At 41.3% G+C, this 20,086-nt stretch overlaps 1 protein-coding gene across 3 annotated transcripts in view; it reads right to left on the reverse strand.

Annotated features, from left to right (window-relative positions):
• ZDHHC3 (zinc finger DHHC-type palmitoyltransferase 3) overlaps positions 1–19,872 on the reverse strand; it is a 33,929-nt gene extending 14,057 nt beyond the window's left edge. For 2 of the 3 annotated variants that reach the window (XM_053941961.1, XM_053941978.1), the window contains exons 1-5: positions 19,787–19,872; positions 8,116–8,445; positions 5,267–5,391; positions 2,013–2,109; positions 48–129 (exon numbers count right to left, since the gene is read on the reverse strand). In XM_053941961.1, coding sequence (XP_053797936.1) covers positions 48–129; positions 2,013–2,109; positions 5,267–5,391; positions 8,116–8,421 — 610 coding nt within the window. In that variant the 5' untranslated portion in view covers positions 8,422–8,445; positions 19,787–19,872. Of the gene's footprint in view, positions 1–47; positions 130–2,012; positions 2,110–5,266; positions 5,392–8,115; positions 8,446–19,782 lie in introns of all 3 variants that reach the window. The other variant, XM_053941971.1, reaches the window with a different exon arrangement.
• Positions 19,873–20,086: the final 214 nt, after the last annotated feature.

Consider the following 20,086-nt stretch of genomic DNA (forward strand, 5'->3'; position numbering starts at 1 on the left):
TCAAAGGCTAATCTGTTATTTTAATAAGGTATTTTGTTTATACTCACTTGTCCAGTCTTCTTCAAAGCAGTACAAGAAGTGAAATCCCACCATGATTAGGGCATGCAGGGAAATCAGTGCTATATACATCTGAAAAATAAAAGATGTACTACAGGTACCAAGTGAGTTCAAAGACCGAAATGCTAAATCTTCCCAACACTTTATTTAAAAGCATAGTGATAAGATTTCAAAATAAAACCAAACCACAAAACAACTCCAAAAACCATCAAGCTCTCCCATCTCCCCTGAAAAAGCACCATGAAGCTGGCAAATGCCACAACTACACAGACTCATTCTCTCCTTACAAACAGCTCTGAGCAAACACAAGGCAGATTGCTGAATCCAACACCAGCTGGATCCAAAACCCAGCCTCTTGTGTCCCACAGTGGCCTTCCACACAGCTTACTGCCCTTACCTCAGCTGAGTACTGCATGACTTTCAGAGAACAGTAACACTGATCAAGGCATCCTGTTGTCAAAGCTCTTGACAGCACTACAGTTTCCCAGAGAAACAAGTTATTTTGTTTTAACCAGAAAATTGACTTTATCTGTTTTCCAGTATGAGGTTCAGAAAATGATTTTTTTTTAAAAGTAGTACTTTCTCACTGGCATGGCAAGTTTCTCTCAGGCTTTAACACTTTGTACTTAATCATTTTTGGTTTAGCTTTGTAATAAAATCTGTATGTAACAAAAAGTTAGAACAGATGCTATGTGCAATATTACACATAGATTACAATTTACTAAGACTGGGCTAAAAAAATTATTCTTCTGAACTTACAAACTCTGACAAAGATAGGCAGGTAGCAGAAGTGAGAGAGCCTTTGTAATAAGAAATACCTCTGGAAGCAGTAAAAGGCAATAGGGAAGCATTCTGGTTTTCCTTGGAAGTTGAGCCTGCTGCTATTTCACTTCCTCATGTGTCAAAAAGAATATCCAAGAACAAAACCAGCAACTCTTCTTCTGTTCCTCTCAACCAAATTAAGTCTTAAATACAGTCTGCTTGAAAGTGGATATCAAGTTTTAATAGTAACTGAAATCCTTTTGAGAGGACTAGAACACCTAGCTCACTTCTCAAGGTTAAAAAAACCTTGCTTGCTCGTAGGAAAGAAACGGGATTAATTTTGTTCTGTAATCCACATCCTTGCAAACCACACCATAGAACACTAAGCCTGTCATTCAACTGAAAATCTCCTTTCTGCTTGGTAATATGAGAACATACTTCCTCAAACCTACAGATATCTCAGGAAATTTATTAATAAAACAGAGCATCACTGAGACTCAGCCTTGTAATGTTCACACTACTCCCACAGGATATTTGCAGTTCACTTTGATGAAACACATTTCAAACCTTCCAGAAATATCCACTGTTCCAAGTTTATACTCCTGTTTTCTTACTCACGATGCTGCAGATATAGTACAAGAAGTCAAGCACCTCCTTGGTTTTCAAGTACAAAAATAAACCACTTGCAATTAAAAGGTGGATAATTCTTATCCAAGGAGATGCAGACTTCCCACTCCTTCTTTGAGATGTGGCAACAGTTCTTATTACGTGATCCCACACAGATACTCATACAACTATAATGTTTAGAAACCCTACATATGGCCTGGGACTCTACCAGCCACTGTTTGATGTAAAAGGATGGCCCCTCCCTCAAAGAGCTCAGCACCACAATACACTATTACAAAATAGTGCTGAACAAATTACAAAATAGGTGCTGAACAACCATCAATACAAACCTCAAAAACCCCTGACAAATGCTTCCTGTGATGCCTTCTCCCATTGCTGTGGATGGATGGAGGTGGGGGCCGGTTGTTCCCTAATTAGTGAAACAGAAGGCTGCAGCAGGTCCCCATAAAGTTCTTCCAAAACATGAAGGAAGAGAAGACCAGCCCTGGGAGCTGCTTCACACACTATGCACTACATTTCAGCACTTCTCACTGGACAACCTGAAGCATCACCTGCAAAATACTTACTGTAAACAGTACAAAGTACTTCTGGTTATTCTCTCCTACACAGTTATTGACCCATGGGCAGTGATGGTCCATTTTCCGAATGCACCTCTTGCAAACGCTGAAAGAACACAGGTCTTCATTAACGGCACTTTTCATTCCAAGAACACAAAATTTTACAGGGGTTTGAGGGACAAAGAAATTCAGCTAAAGAATCAGAGGTGAAATCTGAACATAAAAGAATTTACTTGGCACCACATTTATATTTGTGGTTTGCTTACTTGACTAAGCCTGTTCAAAATGAACCATACAATACCAAACCACCATTGCAAAAATTAATGCCACACACCAGTGGTTCTTTCCAAAATATGGTTTGAACAATACATTCGGACAGATGGGAAAAATCTGTGTTTAGTTTTAATCTATTTGGCCTGTAAAAATGTCTACAGATTAAAACTAAACATAAATCACAAAGACACAAAAGGTAGTAATGAATACAGATACTTCTCAGAGTTGCTGACAACAGTCTCAGGTTTATTTGCCAACATTTGCTGGTAGCAGGAACTTGCAATCAAATAAGGCTTTAGAAAAGATTATTAACATCAAGGTAAGCCACATACTAGCAGAAAATAGCTGCGGCAGTCAGTCAGGAAGATGGTACCACAATAGACATTCAAGGTGAAATTAGATGTTAAAGTACTTCACAAAACCAGACAAATGAAATCAAAATTCAAATTCTTGCCAGCGTGCAAGTTGTGGCTGGAAGTCAAATAATTAAAACATTATTACTTTATATATTACTCTGAACATCATTCTCTTGCTTAGTCAGTAACTGCTTCAGCACACATAATAAAGAAAGTCTTTTTCTCTGCTGCTTTCTCATGGGATAGGAGATGAAAGGCAGTCAAGTCTCCTGATACCACATTGAACAAACAAGCACAGAAATCAAATATGAAAAAAACACAAAACCCCAAAGCAAACAAACAACAGACCTTGAAAAGAAACAGCCATTCCAGAACAATTCTGGCAGCAATGAAACAGAAAGGGCTAAGCGCTCTGCTAATTTTATTTTTCTTCTTATAACAAAAAGCATCTTGACCTTAATATAAATAATAAACTTCAACACCCAAACACTTAAGGGGAACTCAAATGAAAACATAAATATGTTCTTATCAGCATGTATGAATAAATAATAGAAAATCTCTCTGTCAGAACAGCCTTTCACTCACTTTAATTGGTGGGAGAGCATAATCCCCAAGGATATGTGCTATGCCTGAAAAACAAATGAGTTGCTATAGGCCTGATCCTAAATGAAAGTCCAGGCAGGCAGATCAGGAGCTCCTTCTCCTCAGGCAAACATGGGTGCCCTACTACCTGTCAATCCCACGTGCAGAGGGAAAAAAGAAAAGCCTTGTTTTGCCAGAACAAGCAGCTTAAAATCATTTGGAGCTACATGGGGTCTAAAATCAGCAGGCACAGTAAAAGAAATTTTTCTGCCAGGTAATGTACTTTGTAAGACAAGTATCTCTCATTGTGATTAAAAAAAAAAGGAAAGGTTAAGGTGAGGAAGATAGTGAGGGAGGAGAATGCCTCCCTGTGTGCGGCTGTGCACACACTTCCCTTGGGCTTTGGGAGAGGTGCAAGCAAACTTCCAACTGCTCCTACTTCCCCAGAGGGACAACCTGAAGCAGCCAAGCCACAGATGTGAAGGAGGTTGGGAGGAGAGCTTTATTCCATGCACACATACCAAAAACAGTTGGATGACAGGCAGAACAGGAAGCTAGCTGGTAGAAAAGGAAACACAGAAACCACAACTAAACACTACAGAGAGCAGGGATTGCCCACACTCAGACACTTCCCCCATTCAACCACCCAACTTCCAAATGCTGGCAGGACTAGTTTACTAGGCACAGAGGACTCACTAAATAGCACATTTACCAAAAACATCCTGGTCCCTCTGGCATACAGCTAGCAGTATCTCTTGCTGATGCATATGCTCAACCTTTGGTGTTTTAAAGTCTAATAAATCTCCCTAGGCCACAAAAAAAAATGTCTGACTGAAGATTCTCAGTATCATCACTGATCAGTAGATCACCTTCCCAAATCTTAATGTCTAAAAACTTATCTTAAAGGACAGAATAAAATACCATGGTGACAAGGTTTTGTGTTTAGCCAGAGTCCTTTTACCTATACTGTGAGTCATCATCAAGACAGCATTTTAGATGTGAAGTTTCATTCATAATTGAAAAGCTGTCACAGGGGATTTTACAGCAGCATTAATAAGTGATAGGCAAGACCATGTTGTTCCTGCTGAATAACCGACTCCCAATTTTCATTAAAATTAAAAAAGCCCCAAAAACAACAAAAAATAAAAACATTTGCAAACAGAAGCTCTGAAAACAAATATGAAAAAAGCAAATAGCAGGACAAGTTTGCTCAGCTCATTACCATGTATTTCCCTCCCCACAAGACCACTGCATGAATCAGCACTAGCCCAGGTAAGAGTTCTCTCTGTATTTATTAGTTTTTGAGTAGGCAAGGAAATGACACCAGTGCAAACTTATTAACTACTTACTGGAAAGCAGGTTCGCTTGCTTTAAAAGCAGAAGAGAATTTTAGGAAGTAGTTATTTTTTTGCTCACTGCCTTTAGTACTAAAAAGCTCACTACCAGTTACTCTCTTCCAGGAAGTTTATCCTACCAGAAAAAGAAAGGACATGACAGATCAGTAGGCATACTGATCTATCACAAAGCACAAAACAAAGTCACAGTACTCAATGAAAATGTGGAAATCTGAACTCTTAAAAAATATATACAGTTACCTGCACTTCAGTTTTAACTTAAATATCACTTCTAAATAGAATACACAGTTAGACAAACGGGTTTGTGAATTAAAAAAAGAAGGAAAAGACACTGACCCTTTGGGAAACATTTTATGGATTTCTATGCATTTTGGGATAGAATGTCTCTTTTCAAGTCATGTTTACATGATAATTTATGGAATGTCAGTTAGAAGTCTGGAACCAAGGCAGCATTCAAAAATTTTAAGTGTTTCTCACTTTGCACAAAGTAGCCCAGGCCTCCTATATATGAAAATTTGTCAGAAAAGGTATGAGATTTGTTCTGAGAAGCTTAAATGTCTCTGGTACTACTGACAACAGAATTTGTATGCCAATCCCTCAACTGACCCCACTCTGGTCTCAGACTGCAGTAACAAGGTACACTGGTGAATAATTCTTGAGGTCTTGATGAAACAGCCGTCCTCAGAACAGACTTTACCTGCAGTGATGTGCTCTGTCAGGTTTGATACTACAACACTTTGGGCACTTGTAAACCACCTGTCCTGGTTTTAGCTGTAAACTCTCGATGAACTCTTTTGTGGCATTACCTTTGGGTACAGCACCCTGCAGAAAAAAAAAAAAAAAAAAAAAAAAAAAAAAAAAAAAAAAAAAAAACCACAAACAACAAACCAGGAGATTAACTTGTGGACATTATGGATGCTAAGAACAACAGGATGACTTAAAACTATGGGAGGGGCAGAAAGAAGAAGAAATAAAAGCGTCCCTAAGATCAACAGAGTTTCAAGAAGATTCAGAAAAGAAATTTAAATGTGGTCTTAAAATATGGAGCCACATACTTACACATAATTTTGGTAGGGCTTTTGTTGTTTTTTTTTTTAAAACATCAATAAACCTCCACTTAAGCAATTAGTCTTTTGTAGTCCAATAGTAACCTTTACATATTTAAGAATCTTCATCACTCTTTTCACATCAACAAATTTATCATGTCAGTGTTTCCTATCACATACTGAAAACTGCACATGTTTATGCCAGTAGAAGCTGCTTCTTCAGAAGTATCCTTGTGTACACTAAGAGTTGCTGGTAAATAAATCATGTATTTATAGTTATGCTTCCATTGTGTATTTGCTATTTAAACTGGGATTTAACATTCAAACACTGAACACTAAGAATTGTCACATCTGAATAAGGCAGAACAGATAAAACATTCTTAGCTGTGCAATTTCCACTTTAAAGTATATCTTTAAATAGGTAACATATTGCTGCTATAGGAGCCCAAGTTCATGAGTTTCTAGTCTTTATAGGGACAAAAAAGTTGCTTAAAAAAAAAAAAACAAAAAAAAACCAAACCAAAGAAACTCCCTCTGCTCCAAAAAAAAAAAAAAAAAAAAAGTGCATAAACATGGTGTATGAAATCACTGCTGGTACATTGGCACAATTTACTTCTGTGAAGTTAAGGCTTTTTTAATTGAAATAAAACCAGAGATGCAATATTTCAATAGATTTCTGATGGAAGAGTCTCTTTTCAATACATCTATACAACCTCTTAACAGCAATAAACAGGAGTGATACACATTAAACCAGTAGTATGGGGCTTTTTAAAGCAATCTTTGGAGAGTTTTTCCCAATAGGCGTGACTAATTTAAAAATTACCAAAACCAATTTCCACAAAATTGCTACAACTCATGTTCTCTCTCTTAAGTATGCAGCAAAGCTCAAAACTTTAGGAATGTTCTTAGCAAGGGCCCATTGGAAGCAGTTCCTGAAATGCAGGACACACGCTATCAATTGTGAAGAACTGAGTCATTCATTTATTTATGATAAGAATTCTGCTTGTTTGCCTCAGCAGTGCTTTTTGTTTCATTCTCATCTTACATATGCCCCTGGTTCCCCATGTCCTGGAAGCTTCCTTAATCCCGGACTCACTGTCTGTCAGATGTTAGTGCATCCCTTCTCTGTAGCTTCCTTCTTGAATTTTATTTAGCTGAATTCCTCGTTATAAAATGAAACGAAATCCCACTGGCTCTCCACCCACATACGTAAATCCCACCTCACATAAGGAATTAATATATATTTCCCCAATTACTCTCAACAGAAATTGTATCTGCTTCTACAACACTGCTCCAATTAGCCCATTTCAAAATACAGCTTTTGTTTCACAAGAGCTGCTGCTAACTCTGCAAAATAATTCCAGCCACCTGAAGGTCCCTAAGCATAAAAATCACACAACATACAATAATTAACAACTACCTTTAGGATACAGACTATCTAACAAACTGCTTCAACCCTCTATTCCCGACTCCAGAAGTTTCAGAGGCTAAAGTACTGCTTATACTTCTGCCCAGCAGCAGTAGCTTGCAATTCAACAATCTTTACCACAAATTGTGACAATACCCTAAATCAAGCCATTTCTGCAGTGCTGAGGCTTCTGGAAGAGCTGAAATCTAAGAAACAAAGATTATACTGAAGTCTTAACTGCACCTAACAAGGTTTCAAGGGGGAAATAATATTTGGAAGGGGCAGAGTTACTAGAGGCACATCACCACTCCCAACAGCAGCAACATTTGTGAGGAAGGAGACAGGAGAAGCCTAAGCTTGTCTTTCCTTCCACTGACTAGTGGAGATGGGGTTTTGAACTGAGTCTACTGTCCAGAGGTTATTAAGCAAAATAAACCATCACAGGCCATTCAGAATTAGCATCAGGGTGCTAAACTTTATCTTGTCACAAACTGAAAGATGAAAAAGCAGCAGGTCTGATCTCTCAAAGCAATGTTCTAAGGATACATACAAGGGGATCTCACAACTCTGATGCTTCCCAACTTGCCTAAGAACTGCCATCTCTTAGCATGCTCAGACTGTATTTATTTCAGCCTTGTCCAATACACTCAACAAAATCAGTAGAATGAGAGATGGTAACACAGCTTTTCAAAACAACACATATTCTGCTCTGTTCTGCTGAAGCAATACTTGCCAAGGCAGACAACCAAAACCAGCTTTTCCAGCTTTCCTGTTTGTCAAGACACAACAAGCCACAAACACAAGATCTGCCACTGGGGAGAAAACAGCATCAGAGAGAAACACTCTCCTTCCCAGTGCAGAAAGAGGAGCTGCTCACACACCAGGAATCTAGTGCTGGGTCCTTGACTTTGCATCCGAATTGAGTGGGACGAAAAATTAGCATACCACATCAGCAGCCTCTCTCAGCAGGCTGACACACAAAAGTTACTTAAATCTGCCACTCACTCAGCAACTGATTTACCCAACATCTAGCAGACAAGAAAAACACCGCCTGTTTCTTTCCGAGACACACAGAGAGAGGTGTATACTTACTGGATCTGTCAGCATAGCACGAAAATGTGAAGCCAAAGCGAGGAAAGCCAAGGTGTTGAACAGTGTGCCATTGATGACACTATAAACATAATCTCTCGATGGAACTAGCATGACAAGAAGGACTACAAAGTCGGCATAGAACACCAGCATCCAGGTAACGACAGCACATGCAATACCACAGCCATCTCGAATAAACCACATTGTTCCCAGGGAAGCGCGGCTAGGAGGTGGAACACACTTTTCTGGCTGGAGGTATTCAGGTGTCCTTTCAATATCTCTGAAGCGGTGGACTGGAGTAATCATCATAGGCTATTATGTCCATACTTGCATCTGAAAGAGAGTCAGAAACAGCGCTCACTGCTCTGCCAGACATCCAGACCTCTGTTCACATAACTGCATGGTCATCACATGGGAAAATTGCAGAAAGTGAAATGAAAAAGAAAAAAGGTTAATAAATCAAACACGAAATAATGGATTGGGAAACCACACTCTTGCGCTTATCAGAACACTCCTTACTCAGAAGACTCTAAGTGCTTTTAAGAAGTGCTTAATTACACACTAGGTCTACCTGTGTGCCACCTCCACCTCCCTAAGTGGAAAGGCAACAAGCATTTTAATGAAGAAAAAGTCATCAGGTAGGAGCCAACAGCAGCGGCCACAACAGGAACTGAAGCAAGAACTTGGCACTGTCACTGTCACTGTGAGGGGGAGAAGAGGAAGTCCTGTCACACCTGGCAGGGTCCCTTTTTGCTGCTTCGTATTTGGGGAAGCGTCTTTCCTACACATACTGGGAAACTAAGCAAGTGGAAGAGGCTTCCTTTCTCCTTACCCACTGACTCCCAGCTTTGGGGTAAAAGTGCAAAAACAAACAGCTGTACAGTCAGATTTGCGGGAATTGATTAAGGCACAACCCAGAAAAGATCTTAACAGGAACTTCTAGTCTTGGCTGGAGGATGTAATTTCCCAGCAACAGCTGTCCCCAGTTCTCACCTCCTCCTCTGGCCTTAGATCTCTTGGAAGTCTTCTGCTTTACCATGCCTCTCCCGCAACCTTTGCTCCATTCCTCAATGGCATTTGTTTTGCTTCCCATTTTCCAGCTAACTCCACTCTACTGTAGCAAGAGGACTAACACTAACCCTGTCCTCTCCTCTCCAGCTCTGCAGACACGTTGTCTATCCAGAGAGTAAGAGTCATCTTGTAACCAGGATCAGTAATGCTCCAGGTATGCACCATGCTTGCGTTTCAATGTAACTCCGACCAAATGTAGGCATTAAAGAAAACAGAGAAGGTGCTCCTAAGTCTTTGGCAAGGCATCAATCCATCTGTACTCAATCCATCCAGCACTCAATGCTGGAGCACACCTGGAATGCTACACTTTGAAAGTAGCTCTTTACACACCCAGCAACCTCCTCCAAACAACTTCTACTCAGAGTATTTGCTCAGCGCTCTAAAAGCTTCATAACACTACACCCTCTGAAGACCCACCTTCTACAAAAATGGTTACAATAATTCTACTGTCAAATGCACTGAATTGCAGATCCCTGAATGGAAGGTATCAGCCTCCTGCTATTTCAAAAGGCTTATTCTCATGGTTTTGCAAAACAAGAGTGTTCATTATGCCGTTCAAATTCAGAGAAAGCGTTCACCACCAATTACGTTTTCAGCCAAGAAAGTTCACCCTAAAGCTATTTTTGTCATTAATTGTTTAAAAATGGATATATTTTACATAAAACATAGTGAGAGAATTGCAGAAATCCCAAGGACTTCAAACTTTTCTCCAGATTTTATGGCTAAGTTCTACCAAATACAAGAAGAAAGTTCTACTCCTCCCAACAGCAACCTAAATGGAGATGTTGCTGCCCCTATCTCAACAGGGAAGGAGATGATAGTTTACTTTTCAGCTATTATTATAAGAAGACCAAATTCATAAGAGGAGAATTATTCTTTCACAGCCAAAGAATAAGGTTATTAATGAGCAGGATGATTAATTACATGCAAGCACAGAAATTATGAGTTTTGTGTGCCTGAGTGCGAGTGACACGAAGAGAGGTACTGGAACTGCTGTGGCCACAGTGAGAAGCAAAAGCCAGAAGTACAAACTTCCTAAGTGTACAGAAGCTGATGAACTAGACAATTTACAGCATTTGTTTTCTAACACAACTCATCTAAATAAACTAGGAGAATTAGGTATTTTCTTATCTTTCCACTTTGAACATTTAGTATGCTGCCAAGCAAGTTTAAGATGGTTTATGAATCTAAAGAGAGTCACGTGGATTAATGCTAAAATATATCAGTCTTGTATTTACACACACATCACACAGAACAGAAATATCAAGATGAAAATGTCCTTGTAAGGATGTCATTTACTTCAACATGAAAAAAGCCCACAACAAAAAACCCACTCCTCATTCACAAAATTCACATAACATGTTGTAATTACTCTGTATTTTAACCACAGCTATAATTTAGCCTCATGATTCCTGATATTTAGGAAGACAAGCTATGTAATTTTTGTAAACAGTGATTACCCAAACAATCTGGCAGTCTAAGTTCAGATAAATCTATACCTACTAGTATATGCATACCTTTTCTCACATTTTTCACAACTGCTATAAGGACAACTATGTATTCAAATACTCACACAGACTTCACAAGTATTTCTAAGACTTAGTTCTTCCACTCCCTCAAGGAAACAGGTTAACCTTCACTGCGTTGTTTAATAAGCTTATTAAAATTGCTATGCTTGTTTGCCAGCTCAAAATAAAACTGTCATAATTAAAGATTCACACCTGACAACAGCATTTAGTTGACAAGAACATCACGTTATATTAAAAAGTAAGAAAGAAAACTGTAATTTAGGTGTTCAACTTTCAATTGAAAGTTTAGACTTGACACACCAGGCGCAGTAACAAGCTGGGACAGTCCTGAACACAGACTCTCGGGATTTTTTGCCTAGACTCTGTGCCTTTTTTGCCCCTTAAGGTTTTGTATACCAAAGCAAAGGAATCAAACAGTCACAGGAAAAGCAAACTCCTATTTAACAAAGGAATCAGTCTGACAAGTCACCTTAAGGTCAGTATTAGCAAAGACTGACTGAAAGCTGAACAAATACACAGTGATTAAGCTGCAGGTTTAGTCCTGAACAGCACACTTGGGCAGTGAAATAAAACTTAATCTCTCTTGCAAGTGCAGGAAGTAGATTCACTCCAATAAAAGTTCTACAGCTCTCTCTCAGAAATATTACTGAGCTAAAATAAAAATAAGAAAAACCTATTGCTGTAACTGTCCAAGGAGAAACTGGAAGGAGCCCTGAGGCCCTCTCAGTTTTAAAGTCTGGAGACTCATTTCTGTAGTGAGTTAAGAGGACAGAGCACAGGTCCCTGAATATGACTAGAGAACAATTTTGTTATTTAATGCATTCTGCCATTTAAAGCTCGCTTTAGAGGCCTCATTAGGCAACAAAAGAAATCAGTACATAAACACCATACATTGTTCAAGAAATACATATGTGTTTTACTGTTCGTTATCTTAAGAGTCAAGCTATAGGAGCTTAAAGTCTCAGCTTCTCTCCTACATGACCCAGTTAGTGGGTTTTTTTTTAATTCCTTGTTCTTATATAGACAAACATCTGTTTTGGTTTATATTGTCCAGTTTGGTATTTTCAGATAAGTAATACAACAACCAAAAAAAAAAAAGGTTGTAGCAGGGTGGAAGCAGTAACTTGCCCTAACTGGTTTGCCTTTCAATCATGCTGCATATGAACTTAATTTATAATACAGATGGAATATGTCAGCTCCTCCTGCTCTGGAGCAAACAATATGTAAACAATGTAGGCAAGGGGCTTAAGGACTTAATCTTGGTGTCAGGCTACAAGAGAGGCCACTAGGTAAGTGTGAGATACAATGACAACACACACATCAATTCAGCTTGATGACTGAGCATGACAGAGCAAAGACCTTTTATTTTTTTTATCTGGAAGGCATTTGGCAATACAGGAACAATCAAAAAACATGTAATACATAAGTTAGAAATGGAAACTAAAATGAAAATCCACTTCCTGCTACAATGAACACTTAAATTATGCTATTACACCCTATATCAACTGTCTTTTTACCTGCCATAAGCCACGACAAAAAAATCTGGTTTTTAATGGCCTGTGACAGCCAAAGAATTTGCTAAGAATGCATAAACAAATGATGTGGGCCTTTACCCAGTAAGTGCCTGAAAGCTACCTGAGGTTCTGATGTAAAACTTACAGCAAACTTAAAACCACCATCATTGTGAATCTGCTGATTCTCATGTAATTATTCATGTTAGTGAAGACAAGCACATGGGTATGACTTGCAGAACTACAGCATTACTATGTACATTGCAACCATTTCCTCTATTACAAGTCCATTAACACTGAACTCTGGGAAGAGGTTACATTTTAATTTTGTCATATGAACTAGGTGAATTTCAAGTTCTGCCAACTACATGAAAACAATACTGGGGGAAAAAAAGAATAAAAAGAAGAGAGATAGGGAAGAACACGGACCTTTTTTAGGTTTTCCATTTGTTTTTTTATTTACTTCAAATAAATACTTCCAAACAGCTTTTATGACACACAGAGTACCTTGAGAGCTGACAAACAACACTGAAGTTAGTTTTTTATCATCAAAATGAAGCAGACATACATAACTAGCCATACTATATTCACATCAGCTAAGGTAGGCAATCTAGATCCACAGGACAGATGTCCTTTTAAACCAAATCAGTCAGGTCCAGACAGACAGAAACTGCAGAATTCGTTTTTAAGTTTATTTCATTTTTTCTGCACATAAAACTACATAGATTAAAACACTGCATATTTAATCCTCTTTTGCAAGAGACATAAGAGAAGGTGAGTTTCCTAAGTAAAGGGGTTTTTATCTATGCTTTTCCTGCCACACTTCCATGCAGCCAAAATCTAATAGGCTTGTGAAAACTTGCCAAAGCAGAGATAATGAAAAATATCAGTATTTATATGTATATTCCTAATGGCTCCTACAAGGCCTAAAAAGCTTTATCTGATCTGCAGGAGTGCAACAAAACAGGCCAACTATGCTGAGAATTTCTGGCAGTCTCCTGCAGATTCGTCCAGATATCCATCGGCATGGCAGTTTCCAGCCTCTGGTTTACAAAACCCTGGAGGGTCAGTGGGACACTTCTAACAGGTCTGTGAAAGGCAGCCAAAAAAAGCAAACCTATTATTAGCAGGCTCAAAGTTGCTACAGAGAGTTGTACTTCCATTGGAATACTTTCGGGACTTCACACATGGTTAAAAATACCAAACAAACAAGAAACAAACCCGACCCCAGTTCAGGCTAAAACCCCAAACGGGTAAAAACCTTCACTTGGGTTACAATGGCAAGGCAACAGGGAAGAAGCAGGCACGGAAGTTAACGCTGCGCTTACAGGACACCTGATGACTCAGATCGAATTATCCCAGGGCAAAGTTGGTGCTGCCAGCCCTCCTCCAGCCATCCCAGGAGCAGGGAACAGGATTGTGCCTACCACAGATACTTTTTCACTTTTCTCCTGGAAATTCAGGCTACATTAAGGAGTATAGTTACAGCCTAAATATTACATTACCACCTATGCATCTGCTTTTAGCAAAAGTCTCACAAACATCTCAAGATTCTCCTGAATCCTTTGGCTCCTGAAGTCAGATAGTTTGAACACTTTCAGTTCCCATACTGAAGAAAAATGGGGCAAAGAAATCTTTAAGAAATTACAAGGCTTAAAATAAATTTGTGTTTCCTGATGGTAAAAGCACAGGCTTGGATTACCTCCCTTGAAAAGGGGAATAGAGAGCACATAAAACCAGATGGTAACCAATTTACAACATTTTTCTATACATAAAGGGAGTAAGTGGCTGCACTACAATGCTTTATAGTAATTGTTTACAAAACTGTTTATAACATCAACTATTTTGATGTTATTTTCTATTTTTAATTTATTTCTTACTTCAAAGAGGTCACACATGAACAAGACTTTTGAAAAAATGGTTCACACTAAAATCATACTTTCATTATTTCTATTAGAAGCATCTTATTAGAGGGGAAGATTTAATTAATGTGTTCCTGAAGAACACATTTGAATAGAGTGCAAATACATAGCAGGAACTTCTCCCTAAGGAGAGAAAGGGGAGGGGGAAATTATCTCAAAGATGTCTGTCATATCTAGAAACTCCATCCTGAGGGCTTGGATCGGGCTGAGCCTCAAAAGAGATGCAGCCACATAAGGCACAAACCCCTCAGTCCTTCTCTAATTTGCATCAGTGTAGACAAGAAGCAACTTCAACAGTGACAGAGGAATTCCTTTAGTAGAACTGAAAGGAAAATAAGGCCATGTTTTCTGAATTATGAATACAGGGGTTTCCCTATCCTGATGCTTGTGGTATGCAGTCTCTCAGGGCGGATGGGAACAGCTTCCTGGTTAATGTCTGTATCATTTCTGTTTAACTAATGGACATGTATTGTATAAATAAATTATAATGCAATAAAGACTAACCTAAGAATCTGAGTTATCTGGTGATTGCATCCCCACCAAAAGGCCTGTCAGCTGCTAGCCTGAGCAAAGGAGAGCGGACAATGCAGTTACTGTCCAAGGTACAAAAACACTGGACCACTATGGATGAGAGACAAAATTGGTGCAACATGTAGAAACAGAGCACAAATCACAAGGGTACCAAGACTGAGGTCAGACTTGGATCTGACTTGGTCTGATCACAAAGTCAGTGATCTTAATAAGTCTTTCATCAGAGATAGAAGGTACTTTATAAAACTGTCATTAAGTAATGAACCATTACAAAATAACTGATAAGTTTTTAACTATCAGAGCTGCAAGGGCATCAGAGAAATTCTTTCACCTCAATCTCACAGTTTCCCAATAGACCAAATATACACAAGCTACTTAACCCATGTCAAAAGAGCAATATTAATCCTGCACATACCAATTCTTGTTGCATTGCCACCTATCTAAAGTTAAGCACTGGAAGGAAAGAGCAATCGTGCAGGAGAGATTGCACCAGGAAACAGAAAACAACAGATGGGGATGTCATGCTCTCCCACAGCATTGCAGTTATCCTGAATGCACAGCCTTATGAGAGACAAAACAGGAGATGCTCTCCTGGTCTTCTAGACAGACAGCTTTGCAATTTACATGCTGACTCAGGACTTAAAACAGCAAGCCACTGGATTAGGGGAATGTAAATTCTCAATTTGTCCTTTATCAACCTTTTTTTTTTTTTTTTTTTTAAGACAGGCGAAAAATAAAGGGGAAGGTTTATCTATAAAACTGGTATTATTTTTAGTTTCAATTTTAAAGACCACACAACTTCCATGGCATAAGGAATATGTTTTGCAGAGCAGGAAGAGCTGCAGCTTTAAAGTTTTAATCGTAATAAGAAGCTGGCAGAACCCCTCTAGTCTAAAAAAAATATTCTAACTACTATGTTTCAAGGCAGAAAGAGCACTTTAACTACCAGACATACGTTTTCACTCAAGATGGTCTATCACAGGATTTGGCTCTCACCTGCTTTTGCTACAGCCCCCTCTTCACAAGCCTGAACAAGCCACACTCTGATTTTATTCCCCAGCCTGTAGTTTATTATTCTGCCTTGCCACATATGGGTAGGTAAAGATGTAGGTATAAAGACTGTAAGGCATTTAGATTTCAAATCTACATACTACACCTAAGCAGATCCCTAAGTCAACTACAGAAAGTATACAGGGCATACATTAAAATAGCACATTAAAAACACAGGGACCAAAAAATTATCACCTCTATCCTGCAAAGTTAAAATCACAATTAGAAGAAACATATGCTGCTACTTAGAGAACTGGAAAAACCTGCAGGTTCAAAGTTGCTGTAGGGTAAAGCTTTTGAAACATAGCAAAGAACATCTGAGTTGGCAAACTAAGCATTTCTTGTTTTGCTCACTTTAGCGCTGGCAGGTAGAAGGGATCCTTGCTGCCATAAAAAATAGTTTCTGTGTGTAAACTTTAATTTTCTTTTGAAATACAGAGAGTTCAAGACAAGACCAGCTACCATATATAATATCTTCCTTATCTATTCTGTGCTGTATTGGACATCTGTAATTCAAGTGGCCACTGCAAAGAACAAAGATGTATATCACATTACCTACCTTTATCATCTGCTACAGTCCTCTCTGTAATCTATGGTATATGGTATGGTACTACTGCCTTCCCACTAAGCCTGTATATGACTTTTTTTACATTTTTTTTTTTCAAGAGCACAGTATTTTACACTACCTTTGCTCACTCACACTGTTTCAGCTTCAGCCCACTTGTTTTAACTTCTGTATGCTGCACCACATTTAAGATTGGTCACCCCTGTCAGTTCTGCATTATTGCAAAATTCACAGCTGAACATGACAAACACATCATCCACCACCAGCACAGGAGCACAAACATCAACAAAGGCCTTGCATTTCCTCTCATTCAACATTCCTCTGTTGTCAAAGGATCTTAACAGTGAGTCTTCTGTGTCCTTTTTTTACTTGCTGTTTTACTTGCTCCTGGAATAGTGTTTTCCAACGTTTTCCTAGCTGAGCTCTGCTGCTGTACCCTTCCCTTTCATTTCCTTAACTTCCCATGCCTATCCTCTCTCTCTTTTTTCCCCTCCTCTTGCACTCCTACCTCTTCTCCCGTAACAGCACGGATTCTGCATGGCCACCTTGTAACCTGGTGGTGCAAAGAGATATGAGGCTATAAGCTTAGACAAATCTCTCGTTCCAGTTTCCAGAAGCACTCCCAAGCAGCCCCCAAGCTGGGGGCACAGCCAGAAGCAGGCAACAGGAGTTAACACACCAGCGCTCCTGTGCAGCGAGCCAGCACCTAGCTGCACCTTGCCTCTAACACCTTGCACCTCACTAGCAGGGAACTGCTGCCATATGGGGAGGTCTTTGGTACCCACATCCTACAGACAAGCTGGCTCGCGTTTCTGGACTCCCTCTCGAAAGGACAATGTGTGAAGTGTTACTGGCAGACTTGCTGCACTGCAGCTCCAGGCAAGGGCTATCTTCTTTCCTTATTGCCTGCACAACCCAGGAAACACACGGCTTCAATTAGAAAAGCTTTAACTTCTCGTTTTCTTGAACACAACCCAAAGCTTCAGATCAGTTACATGCACAGGTTAAATACAATGTTCCAGGTATAATCGGTCACATTTACTTTGCTTCAACCAGCTAAGCACAGGATGGGGGAAATAAAAACTGACAACAAGCTATTCTGTCGTGTCATATTTTACATTATCTGCTGTCTTCTGTCAGGAAGGCAGAAAAACTGTACTCCCAAATATCGCCCTAAGAAAAAGGTTATGTCTACACTGCAGAGGGATCAGAGAAAAGCATAAGCTCAGCCAACTAACATCTGCAGAGACTGGCTGAGCTACAGCCAGACCATTTTCAGACTGACACCACTGTGGGTGCCCATCTAGTCTCCTCTACAGGAGAGATGCCCTGGTACAGCTGTATGGGAAATGTCTGCACAGTAAAACCAGCTCCATGAGCAAGTCTCTCTGAAATAATGCAACACACAGGTTTAAACTGCATGGACTATGCAACACTGCTAGCTCCTGTTCTGCTGGAGGCGCACAGCAATCCACCCATTGAGAAAAGTAAATTCATATTAGGTAAGAAAAAGAGATTCACCAAAGCTGAGATACCACTGTCCAGAATACACACATACTGCTGAAGAGTGTCAGCTGTTCCCCTTTGCTGACGCAAAGGAAACTGCCCACAAAAAAGACATAACTACTTCGGCACAGCAGACCTGCATCTGCTGAGGAATTAAGCATTCACCTTCTTGCAACCTGCTCCCATTATTTGGATTAAATTACATTTGTGTACTTTTGTCCACAAACAACAAGCAATTTCAAACTGAAATAGACACCCTTGTCTGTAACTACATCACTTAAAATGAAAATTAAAAGGAAGCAGAAACATACATGAGAATACCCAATAGATGTTATTGGGTCCTAAATGTCACAACAAATATTTTGGGTTTTAGGCAGACCTGATATTCGCCCTTTTATAAACCTATAAACACACAAGAGTGTGTGGGCTGCACCTTCTAAATCTCAGTGAACATTCAGTCAGACACAACTTACTACCAGCAGCAGGTCCCTCTGGTGTGACAAACACTATTGCATCAGTGAAGCAGTGCCAAGAGCTACGCTGACAGAGTCATAGTCTTTGAAGGAGAGGATCTTTATTGCACATGGGGTTGCATTTTTAAAAGACGTAAGAATGGCATGGCTGCCCTTATGATGACACTTATCACTGAAATGCCTGTAATGCTATGCTTAGACTTATTTGTTGCTTTCATTAAGCAAAGGAAAACATGGTCCTCACTAATGACGTGCTATCTACACCACAAGACACCCAATGCAGTCACTCACTTATAAGTCACCAGTCCCTCCCCTCTCTGTGATTCCACCGTATCAGAACAGCCATCCAAATTTGAGCTCCTTTCTTACAGATCTGACATTCCACACACACCTTTGCTGTGCCATGAGTCTGGCATACTGTCACTCTCTCTCATGCTAAAAACCACAGTTTATCTTTTCTGAATCGAGATCAAAGGAAAGAGATCTAAACGACCTTTGCTGTCCATCCCACATCCCTCAATGGTACACAAGTGGAGAGCCCATCAGGGACCAGACTGCTGCCCCCTCCTCCCCAAGGCCTGTTTTCTTGAAGACTATTTTCTAATGAGCCATCGTGAACTCTTGCTTCTTCTTAAAAATTTACCTTACAGAACTACTCCAGTAACACTTAGAAGCTGCCGTTCCAAACCAGTCCGGATCGCTTGCTACTGCCACGTAAAACTCACCACCCATTTCAACTAAACCCGCCACAGCACAGCGCCATGGTTTCCCACGGATTACTCCCGATGCCGGGGGCGCATCTGGCCGATGGTGCCATCGGACAGCCGCAGCCACACGCCTGGTGACCAGGGCCACCTCGGAAGCGACAGGGTCAGCTCCACTCGCTGTCCAGCCGCTCGCTGGCGGGCACGTCCCATCGCTGCAACGCATTAGCAAATTACAGGACCACTGCAATCCACTGACAGGTCACAGGACCACGACGAAATCGCTGGAGGCTCCGACTTTAAATTTCCTGCCGAGGGGACTCAACGCTGCTCCGAAAGGCCGCGGAGCAGACCTAAACCACGAATTTAGCACGCTATCATTTAACGTGTTCAGCTTCCCAGTATTTAAAGCCCAGCGCTGGAAGGCGGCGAGGTGAGAGCGGGAGCCCTCCTCCCGTTTCCCGACCGATGCCCACAGGTCCTGGGGACGCCGCTGCGGGACACGACCCGGCCCTGGCCCGGGGGCCCCGCCGAGGGATGCGGAGCACCGCGCGGCCCTTGGGCGGCCGCGCCACCCCCGGGCTCCCGCACGGCCGAGGGGCCGCGCGGGCCGGGGACACCAGGGACAGCGGCGGGGCCGGGGGGGCGGCTGGTGGAGCGGCGCAGGCGGCGGCGGGACGGCATCCACCGGCGGCCCGCTCCCGGTTCCCAGCTCTCTGCTCCCAGTTCCCGCTCCCGCCTCGCTCCGCCAGCGCACACACCTGCCCGCCCCCCAGCACCCCCGCCCCGCGCTGTCAGTCGCACCCACCTACCCCAGTGGCCGCCGCCGCCGCCGCGGGTCCGGCGCGCCCCGCCGCCCCCGCGCCGGCAGCGGCACGGCACGGCACGGCACCGCACCCCCCCTTCCGCCGCCCCTTGCGCGGAGGTGGAGCGGCCGCCGGGAGGAACCAGGAAGTGAACGGCGGCGGCGGGAGGCAGCGCGTCCCCGGCCCTGCCCTTCCCCGCCCCGCCAAGGGCTCCCCGGCCCACGGACGGGCACCGGCGGCTCCGGGCCGCCTGTGCCGTGCATGTTAACGGCCCAGGCGTGCGGGTGCTTGGGCGGAAATGAGGGT

The sequence above is a fragment of the Vidua chalybeata genome, chromosome 1 (genome assembly GCF_026979565.1).
Source record: "Vidua chalybeata isolate OUT-0048 chromosome 1, bVidCha1 merged haplotype, whole genome shotgun sequence".
NCBI classification, from domain to species: domain Eukaryota; kingdom Metazoa; phylum Chordata; class Aves; order Passeriformes; family Viduidae; genus Vidua; species Vidua chalybeata.